Raw genomic sequence first — 11,034 nt, 5'->3', positions numbered from 1 at the left:
TGCCAGGAGTCCCTCAGCAGGCAGGGGTTACTGGGCCAGTCTGTGGCAATCAGAGCTCTTTGCCACTAGCTTCCAACAGCTTAACCCCAAACCTGGGCACCACACACAGCTCCCTAGATCCTGACCCTCAGGGCAGCCAAGTCGAGCAGACCAAGGTGGGGTTAGAAATCGAGAACTCATAAACCAACCTCCATAAGTCAATCATAGAATGTCCAGCCAGTGCTTAATATTGTGATGATAAAAATACTTTACTTAATTCACAGACAAGACAGCTCTGAACATACATGGATTTGTAAACAACGGAAGAAGGAATGATGATACCTTTTAGCATTACTGTGGGATGTAGCGTGAGCTGCTCCCATGGGACATTTCACACCCCTCTCATCTGCACATCTTTGGGGTCCCTTCCCATCCACGGTGCTACTTCTGGTAGGGTGAGATGGGAACCCTCATGAAGCGACCAGCTAATGCTGGGGTTTGGTGTCCGGGCTGTTCCCACCCACTGTGTCACTTCTGGTAGGGTGAGATGGTCTCTTCCCATCCACGGTGCCACTTCTGGTAGGGTGAGAAGGTCTCTTCCCATCCAAGGTGCCACTTCTGGTAGGGTGAGAAGGTCTCTTCCCATCCAAGGTGCCACTTCTGGTAGGGTGAGAAGGTCTCTTCCCATCCAAGGTGCCACTTCTGGTAGGGTGAGAAGGTCTCTTCCCATCCAAGGTGCCACTTCTGGTAGGGTGAGAAGGTCTCTTCCCATCCAAGGTGTCACTTCTGGTAGGGTGAGATGGTCTCTTCCCTTGCAAGGTGCCACTTCTGGTAGGGTGAGAGGGTCTCTTCCCATCCACGGTGTCACTTCTGGTAGGGTGAGTGGGTCTCTTCCCATCCACGGTGTCACTTCTGGTAGGGTGAGATGGTCTCTTCCCATCCACTGTGTCACTTCTGGTAGGGTGAGATGGTCTCTTCCCTTCCAAGGTGCCACTTCTGGTAGGGTGAGAAGGTCTCTTCCCATCCACGGTGTCACTTCTGGTAGGGTGAGATGGTCTCTTCCTATCCACGGTGTCACTTCTGGTAGGGTGAGATGGTCTCTTCCCATCCAAGGTGCCACTTCTGGTAGGGTGAGATGGTCTCTTCCCTTGCAAGGTGCCACTTCTGGTAGGGTGAGAGGGTCTCTTCCCATCCACGGTGTCACTTCTGGTAGGGTGAGATGGTCTCTTCCTATCCACGGTGCCACTTCTGGTAGGGTGAGAAGGTCTCTTCCCATCCAAGGTGCCACTTCTGGTAGGGTGAGAAGGTCTCTTCCCATCCAAGGTGCCACTTCTGGTAGGGTGAGAAGGTCTCTTCCCATCCACGGTGCCACTTCTGGTAGGGTGAGATGGGAACCCTCATTAAGCAACTAGCTAATGCTGGGGTTTGGTGTCCAGGCTGCTTCCAGCTTCTGGTGTTGTGGCTCATTCCTCCCTTCCCCAGGCTCTCCAGAGGGGCCCAATATTTTCTCGTTATCAGTTCGTGCTTGGCACTGGCCACACGCTGTCGTGCAGTTGTCCCAGCATCTAGCGAGCAGCCACCTTGCTCCAGCTTGCCTACCTGGTGGTATCTGCGGAGAGTTCAGGGGAGTGAAGGCAGCATTGGGGGCACAGGGTGTGGTGGAGTTCCCATGCTCAGTGGATCTTGTGGGGAAAGAATCTCCCACGGACACAGAGACAAAACCCATCACCCAAACAGCGGTGAGCATTAGGTCCTGATGTTGGCCTCTCCCGTGCTGAGCTCACCTTGGCACTTTGGCCTCTTTTATGAAGATCTCAGACTTCAATCCACCTCCATGAAGTGCCCCATGGTGCATGGACATTGTAGCAGAAGTGTGCAGACTTCAGTTCCAGTCTCCTCCCTGTCCACGGAGGGTGTGCGGCCAGGTCATGCTGGACCAGCACAAAGGGGTGCAAACTCCTCCCCAGTGCACAGCAGGTGTCGTGGGCGTGTCCTGTCTGCTGTTTCATGACCCACTTCAGACATCTCCCTCGCACGTGGACAACACTGATATCCCTCCTGAGCAGCCGGTCTGGTCTCGCCCTCAAAGTCCAGGCAGCCCCCCCGGCAGTCGGAAGCCACATCTCCAGGCTTTTGGTTCTAAACCTGGCAAGGGGCGTTGGCTGCGGACACTCCAACTCTGGAACAGAGAGTTCCTCGTTGTGAGGAGACTGGAAGCTTCTGCCCGTCTTTACACTAAACTTGCAGACAGTATTGTGTATCCCACCAGTCAGCTCTGAGACCCTCTGGGTCATAGCAGAGTCCACGCAAAGTCTTCATCACAGGGGGCGAGCAGGATGGGGGGGCTCCTTTCACGAACAACCCACAAGAAGTGTCCAAAGGCAACGGAGTGGACATGCTCAACTACCAGCTAGGATGTGGGACAGGGAAGGGCAGTGGAAACCACCAGCTCCCAAGGGACCCTCCGACTCCTCCCACAGGACCCCCGGTGTCCCACGGGGCCCTCCGACTCCTCCCACGGGACCCCCGGTGTCCCACGGGAACAGCCGAGAGTTCACATCTCCTCTCTGGGCTCTCCCTCCACCCAGAGAGGGACAAATGAAAGAGGGGTGTAGGGGAGAACCAGGGACAGACTGATGGAAACACTGAGCGCAGAAGAGAGAGATCACGAGTGGGCAGGGATTACCACAGCGTCTGAGATGTGATTTTCAATCAGGAGAGCCCCAGGGCAGGAGAGGACAGAGGGCAGAGGGCAGCACACAGACCACACAAGAGAGCAGGCCGAGACGACAGGGGTAATGTACAGAATATAAAGAGACCAAGAGGCAAATGAGCCACAAACCCAAAACGTGAAGATTTAGAGCACAACAGCTTCCAACAGGGAACAATGCAGAGAAGCTGAGAGGGCAGACAAGGAGAGCACAGAGGCCATGAGAAGGAGGGCAGAGAACACAGGAGGTAAATGAGGGCTTGAACTGTGGAGAGCAAATTGGCAGCAGAGTGCGTGAGAGCTGACCAAGAACAAACTGCAGAGAGAGCACAGAGAGGAAGGCATGAGATAGAGAACAGAGTGCGTGAGAGCTGATTAAGAACAAACTGGAGAGAGAGCACACAGAGGAAGGCGTGACGTAGAGAAGAGAGTGCGTGAGAGCTGACCAAGAACAAACTGCAGAGAGAGCACAGAACCAGGTGCAGAGAGAGCACAGAGAGGAAGGGAAGGCGTGAGGTACAGGACAGAGTGCGTGAGAGCTGACCAAGAACCAAGTGCAGAGAGGACACAGAGGAAGGCGTGAGGTACAGGACAGAGTGCGTGAGAGCTGACCAAGAACCAGGTGCAGAGAGAGCACACAGAGGAAGGCGTGAGATAGAGAACAGAGTGTGTGAGAGCTGACCAAGAACAAACTACAGAGGGAGCACAGAGAGGAAGGGAAGGCGTGAGGTACAGGACAGAGTGCGTGAGAGCTGACCAAGAACCAGGTGCAGAGAGAGCACAGAGAGGAAGGCGTGAGGTACAGGACAGAGTGCGTGAGAGCTGACCAAGAACAAACTACAGAGAGAGCACAGAGAGAAGGCGTGAGGTACAGGACAGAGTGCGTGAGAGCTGACCAAGAACCAGGTGCAGAGAGAGCACACAGAGGAAGGCGTGAGGTACAGGACAGAGTGCGTGAGAGCTGACCAAGAACCAGGTGCAGAGAGAGCACACAGAGGAAGGCGTGAGATAGAGAACAGAGTGCGTGAGAGCTGACCAAGAACAAACTACAGAGAGAGCACAGAGAGAAGGCGTGAGGTACAGGACAGAGTGCGTGAGAGCTGACCAAGAACCAGGTGCAGAGAGAGCAGAGAGAGGAAGGGAAGGCGTGAGGTACAGGACAGAGTGCGTGAGAGCTGACCAAGAACCAGGTGCAGAGAGAGCACACAGAGGAAGGCGTGAGGTACAGGACAGAGTGCGTGAGAGCTGACCAAGAACCAGGTGCAGAGAGAGCAGAGAGAGGAAGGCGTGAGGTACAGGACAGAGTGCGTGAGAGCTGACCAAGAACCAGGTGCAGAGAGGACACAGAGGAAGGCGTGAGGTACAGGACAGAGTGCGTGAGAGCTGACCAAGAACCAGGTGCAGAGAGAGCACACAGAGGAAGGCGTGAGATAGAGAACAGAGTGCGTGAGAGCTGACCAAGAACAAACTACAGAGAGAGCACAGAGAGAAGGCGTGAGGTACAGGACAGAGTGCGTGAGAGCTGACCAAGAACCAAGTGCAGAGAGGACACAGAGGAAGGCGTGAGGTACAGGACAGAGTGCGTGAGAGCTGACCAAGAACCAAGTGCAGAGAGGACACAGAGGAAGGCGTGAGGTAGAGAACAGAGTGCGTGAGAGCTGACCAAGAACCAGGTGCAGAGAGAGCACAGAGAGAAGGCGTGAGGTACAGGACAGAGTGCGTGAGAGCTGACCAAGAACCAGGTGCAGAGAGAGCACAGAGAGAAGGCGTGAGGTACAGGACAGAGTGCGTGAGAGCTGACCAAGAACCAGGTGCAGAGAGAGCACAGAGAGAAGGCGTGAGGTACAGGACAGAGTGCGTGAGAGCTGACCAAGAACCAGGTGCAGAGAGGACACAGAGGAAGGCGTCAGATAGAGAACAGATCTGAGAGAAGAGGGAGCAGATAAAGTGCATGAGAGAGAAAATAGAGCTTACTAAATATGTCAGACAGAAAAAAGATTGTTGGAGAGCTGATGAAGAACAAAGTGCATGGAGGGGCCTTGGAAATATGCAGAGGAAGACGGTAAAGAGAGAACAAAGTGGGATTAAGTGTTGGATTGAGAACAAAGTACATGATGAGGCATCAAGAACATGCAGAGAGAACAGTGTAGGATTAAGTGGGGGATCGAGAACAAAGTGTGTGATGAGGCATAAAGAACATAGGATGACTGCAGAGAGAGAACAGAGTGTGGAATTAAGTGTTGGATCGAGAATAAAGTGTGTGATGAGGCATCGAGAACATGCAGAGAGAGAACAGTTTAGGATCGAGAACAAAGTGTGTGATGAGGCATCGAGAACATGCAGAGAGAGAACAGTTTAGGATCGAGAACAAAGTGTGTGATGAGGCATAAAGAACATAGGATGACTGCAGAGAGAGAACAGAGTGTGGAATTAAGTGTTGGATCGAGAACAAAGTGTGTGATGAGGCATCGAGAACATGCAGAGAGAGAACAGTTTGGGATCGAGAACAAAGTGTGTGATGAGGCATAAAGAACATACAAAGAAAGACGGCAGAGAAAGACGAGAGTGTGGGATTAAGTGTGAGATCGATAACAAAGTGTGTGACAAGGTATCGAGAACATGCAGAGAGAGAACAGTGTGGGACCAAGGACAAATTGTGTGATGAGGCATCGAGAACATACAAAGGAAGACGGCAGAGAGAGACCAGATTGTGGGACTGAGTGTGGGATCGAGAACAAAGTTTGTGATGAGGCATGGAGAACATACCGCGGAAGATGGTAGAGAGAACACAGATAGAGAGTTGACAGAAACCTTAAAGTTCAAGACAATGCACAGCGAATATACAAGGCAGGAGGACAGCTAGAGAAGACAGAGGGTGGCATGACTAGAGGGGGCCCTCCAGAATAAAGGCATGGGGTACTCGTCTATGGGCAGGCTGTGCTTGTTCGTGGGCACTGCTAATATCCAGCATTGTGTGCTTTTTGTGGAAGACAAACAACATATATTTGCAATAACACTGACACATCTGGAGTGCGAAGTGAGTCAGTCTGAGCCCTCTGGCCAAGGTGTGAGCTGATGTAGGGTTTCTGGAGTGGCTTACCATAGAACACATACCATGGAGCAGGAGCGAACTGACACATATCCTTAGCTATTAGGAGCTGACAGAGTTCTCCTGGACTACAGAGAGGGCAGACATAATACCATTACAGTAAGGAGTGAATGGCAATGCCCTCTGGAGTACTAAGTGAGCTCGAGTGCCCTTACTGGTGAGAGGTGGCCTGAAGAGGTGCTTCTGGAGTATGGAGTAGGTGGACGTAGAGCTTCTGCACCAAGCCGAGGTAGGGCCCCTGGAGTACAGATGAGCTATGGTGGCCTTTCTAGAGAGCAGACTGAGCTTGGGTACCCCTGCTGGAGTGAGGAGTGAGCTGAAGAAGTGCTTCTGGAGTAAGCTGATGTGGCCCCTGTTCAGTGAGCTGAGCTGGGACCCTCTTGAGTACAAATGAACTGTGGTGATCCTTCTGGAAAGGAGTGAGCTAAGGTGGCCCCTCTGGCGTATGCATGAGATACTTCTGGAGAATGAAGTGAGCTGAGCTCTTCTGTGCGCAATGAGCCACGGTGGCTACTCTGACACAGAGTAAGCCAAGGGGACCCCTCTGGAGTACGGATGAGCTGTGGTGGTCCTTCTGGAGAGGCGTGAGCTAAGGAGGCTCCTCTGGAGCACAGATGGAGCTAAGGTGGTCCCTCTGGAGTATGCATGAGATGTTGTGACCCTCCTGGAGAGTGGAGTGAGCGGAGGTCCTCTTCTTGTGTGCGGAATGAGCCAAGGTGGGCATTCTGGTGCATGGAGTGAGCCGAGGTGACACCTCTGGAGTACAGAGGAGCTGTGGTTGTCCTTCTGGAGAGAAGTGAGCTTAGGAGGCTTCTCTGGAGCATGGAGTGAGCTAAGGTGGCCCCTCTGAAGTACCCATGAGCTGTGGTGACCCTTCTGGAGCGTGTTGAGGTGTCCGTCCTGTGTGTGGAATGGGCCAAGGTGGCCACTCTGGCACACTGAGCTGTGGTGGTCTTTCTGGTGAGGAGTGAGCCGAGGAGACCCCACCGGAGTAGGGATGAACTGTGGTGATCCCTCTGGTGCATGGAGTGAGCCGAGGCGGCCACTCTAGAGCAGTAAATTGACAGAGTGCCACTTCACTTCCTGTTACAAGATTCCTGTAGCGTCACAGCTCGCTTATAATCTAGAAGAGCTTCATCCCGGAGCCCAAGTCTGAGGCGAATGTCAGCTCTCAGCTTGTACATGAAGGCGTCGTCAACCTGAAGGGACAGAGCTGAAGAGAGAAGACACAAGACAAGCGTTAATGAAGAGTGAATGCTGGAGAGGCCACCAGTCACAGCACAAACATGTGTACTCCACAAGGAAACAGAACAGTGACTGCCCCCTCTCAAAGGCAAGCCGAATAGGGTAGCAGCCAAAGAGACAACAAGCCCATCATTGTCATTAACACACAGAGCAGTCGGGGAAGCAACATCACACCTCCATCACTCCACTCGTAACTAAGGAAATGTCTCTTTTTGTATGGTCACCCCTAAGTTTTTGTACTGATGTTGCTGGTTTTTCGACTCTGACCAGACCCCAATGCCAATGCTAACCAGACCTCGATGCCAATGCTAACCAGACCTTGATGCCAATGCTAACCAGACCTCGATGCCAGTGCCCTGACCCTTAAACTGATATGTCAAATTGGCTTTTACCCAATTAGCTGAGCCAGCCTACCCGTAACTCCATAGTAAATGGTACCCAGGGCAAATCATTTAGAGGGTCTCCTCAGGGATTGCAGCACTGGTTGTGCCACCCTGGATGGGAAATGTGTAAAGCGAGACTCGCAGCCTGCCATTTGCAGGCTGGACATGCAGTTTAACTGCTGGCCCGACTTTGCGATTTAAAGCAATGGCAAAGCCAGACTTCTCCCTGGGGTATGTAAAAGTCACATCTACGGCAAGCTTACTGACTCCTAAGGCAGAGCGCAACATGTCTACTATGTCCCAGGTTTGGCAGGGTCACAGTGTGGATATATTGCTCATGCAGCTATGCCCTCACATAGAAAATGGAGCACCCTGCCTTAGGGCTGTAAGGCCTGCCAGGGGGGTGTCTTACCCATAGTAAATGCGGTGTAGGTTGGACAGGGCACACAGAGAGTGTGCCATGTTGAATTTGTATTTTAGGTTTGCACCAGAACACTCGGTCTGCTATGGCTGTGCTGGGTGCATCTGGATGCATGGCCCTTGAGGGTGGTACAGTCAGTGCTGCTGCCCTCAGGGGCCTACCCTCTAGTACCCCATGCCCCGGGCACCTAGGTACCTTTTACTAGGGACTTATAGTGGTAGCTAAAGGTGTATCCAGTTACCTCTACAATGTTTTAGGGAACGAACACTGGCACTGGGACCCTGGTTAGCAGGATCCCAGTGCACTCCAGTCCAAGTTGCATCCAGAAACCAGGCAAAAAGTGTGAGTGGGGGGAGGGGGTACTGCAACAAGGAGCCATTCTCTCACAGGCAGAACATGCAACTTTACATGTTTTGACAGTGAAAACACAAAGCTGTTTTTACTGTGGATAATCTTGGTCACTCAACTGGCGAGTGCAGAGCTACACGGTGACCTTCAGCTGTGCTAACTCTGGAATGGTGCGACCAAAGCCAGTCATCCAAGGTATCAAACAACTCCTTACATTAAACCGGACTTGATTGTCAGGTCGAAATTAATGTAACAAGTTGCAGTGCCAAACGTTTGCAAAGTTGGCACTTTGTTGCCTTCAGTCCCCTGTGCCCATAGTGGCTGCCCAATGGGTCTTGTAGTTGGGACAACTTTCTGCCCTTCTGGGGAGACGTGCTACAGACTCCCAGGAAAGGATACAATAGAGGCCTGCTCTGGAATGAGGTGTCCCCTCCCCCTGCAGGAAGCTACACAGGTGTTGGCACAAAAGGTGAGCTTCAAATGGCAAGCCGCCTTTGAAGGGCAAATGGGTAACACTTGGGAGAGGGGCTGCTCCACTGTTCAGGAGGACAGGCTGGCACTTGGGAAAGGAGTGGGAAAACTAGCTGCCAAACCATTTTTTCAGGGGTACATAGGGCACTTGTTAGCCACACCTCTGGGTTGGGCTAAGGAGCAGCACACACCGGGAGAGGGCTCCTGCCATGCTGGAAGTGGGCAGAATGGTGCATCCTGGGATGCCCAGATCCCACACTTTGCAACAAGTGGTCATGAGGTGGGAGTGAACCTGGTAGCCCATTGACTAACAACCAAATCCTGCCCTGGGGGTATTTTCTGAGCTTAAGTAGGGCACCACAAACTCAGATCTCAACTGGACTGGAAACAGAACCAAATAAGGACTGCGCTGCTACACTGGTGAACCAGGAAAGAGAGGCTGCACCAGCTGAACCTGGTGGCTAGTAGAGAGAGAGACTGTACCTGCTGTGTCCTGCTCGAGGAGAGGCCCTCTCCAACGCCCAGCCACAGGCGAGACTCTCAAGGGTCAGTGAACTGGCCTCCTGTTCACAGCACAGGGACACAACCGCTGAGACACTTTCTGGGGCACGTTGGCAGCCCAAAGTCTTCTACCCACTACCAACTGCCACCGCCCAGGTCAAGGGATCAGGACACAAAGTTGCACCTGAGTCTGCTGAGCCCTGGAGAGTCATCAAAGTGCAGCTGGGACTCACAGAGGATGGGTTATCGACTCAGGAAGATTTGACCTGTGACGACGATAAAGGGAGACCGGTAGTGTAGGGACAATTGGCTTTCTGCCAGCATCAAGAGCACTTCAAGGGACGTCAACTGTATGATCACGACCGCCTCACCCATTTGTGCACCAGGGAGTTCTCGCAGCAAGACCCCCATCGACTGCATTGCATCCATAGCATCCTTTGAGCATCTGCATCCCATGTGCAGGCATAGAGAAGCGGAGGCTACTGTACTGTATGCAACCGGCATGGGTTTTATAGCACCAAGGTACCTGTCAGGTGAATGTTGCACTTTAATAAATGTCTGTTACTCACTATTTACTTTATCTCCAGCATCTTTCATCCCTTGCATCAGGACCACTTCCATAGGAAGGTCCTGCAAAAGATAAAAGTGCTTGGAACTGACTGAAGACCGCTTCTCCGGATAAGGCAACTGTTTCTGAGGACATGGCTGGTCCCCAACTGGCTCCCTACTCGAGCTGGTCTTCTAAAGTGACTTTAAATGACCACATTCCAACTAGCCCAGACTTTTTGGTGAAAAGATTTTAAGTGTCAAATGTGTTGAATTTGCCAATGTTTATTCACAGTTGAGTCAAATAACCAGATTTACAATACTATTTCTCTGGATCTTTTTAAATCTTTTTTGTTGTGTCTAAAAATACATAAAAGACAGTCTATTTTTATAAAGTGGTGTCAGATCTCTTTGGTGTCTTATCCATTTCTCCTCCAATTGTTTAGGTGCTGTTTATATTCTTTACACTTGTTTTTTTGTGTAAGCCTCGCTGCTCAGAGCCACGGCTACCCACGGCTGAGCTGAAGGTTTGGCTAAGGATGACTAAGGGGTTGGTAAGTGTATTATATGGTGAAGTCGCAATAACCAGACCACCTCCACCAGACCCTTCAGGTGAGGTAGCAATAAACAGACCCACCATGTGATGTAACAATAACCAGACCACCTCCACCAGACATTCAGGTGAGGTAACAATAACCAGACCACCTCCACCAGACCCTTCAGGTGGGGTAACAATAGCCAGACCACCTCCACCAGACCCTTCAGGTCAGGTAACAATAACCAGGCCACGTCCATCACACGCTTCAGGTCAGGTAACAATAACCAGACCACCTCCACCAGACCCTTCAGGTGGGGTAAAAATAACCAGACCACGTCCACCACACGCTTCAGGTCAGGTAACAATAACCAGACCACCTCCACCAGACCCTTCAGGTCAGGTAACAAACAGACCACCTCCACCTCATGCTTCACATGAGGAAGCAACAACCATACCACCTCCATCAGACATTTCAGGTGAGATAACAATAACCAGACCACCCCATCATAAACTTCCGATGAGGTAACAATAACCAAACCACCTCCACTAGACCCTTCAGGTGAGGTAACAATAACCAGACCACCTCCACCAGACCCTTCAGGTCAGGTAACAATAACCAGACCACCTCCAGCACACGCTTCAGGTCAGGTAACAATAACCAGAACACCTCCACCAGACCTTTCAGGTGAGGTAACAATAACGAGACCACCTCCACCAGACCCTTTAGGTCAGGTAACAATAAACAGACCACGTCCACCACACGCTTCAGGTCAGGTAACAATA

At 51.8% G+C, this 11,034-nt stretch overlaps 1 protein-coding gene across 1 annotated transcript in view; it reads right to left on the bottom strand.

The window, feature by feature from the left end:
* Positions 1-227: 227 nt before the first annotated feature.
* The window catches only part of TTC6 (tetratricopeptide repeat domain 6), a 475,627-nt gene continuing 464,820 nt past the window's right edge, over positions 228-11,034 (bottom strand). The window contains exon 33 of the mRNA XM_069207716.1: positions 228-7,011. Within this exon, the coding sequence (XP_069063817.1) occupies positions 6,875-7,011 (137 nt within the window). The 3' untranslated portion in view covers positions 228-6,874. The remainder of the gene's footprint in view (positions 7,012-11,034) is intronic.

Source organism: Pleurodeles waltl, chromosome 9 (assembly GCF_031143425.1).
Source record: "Pleurodeles waltl isolate 20211129_DDA chromosome 9, aPleWal1.hap1.20221129, whole genome shotgun sequence".
In the NCBI taxonomy this organism is placed as follows: domain Eukaryota; kingdom Metazoa; phylum Chordata; class Amphibia; order Caudata; family Salamandridae; genus Pleurodeles; species Pleurodeles waltl.
The sequence above is the reverse complement of the archived record's forward strand: the minus strand, read 5'-3'. Positions and strand labels throughout refer to the sequence as shown.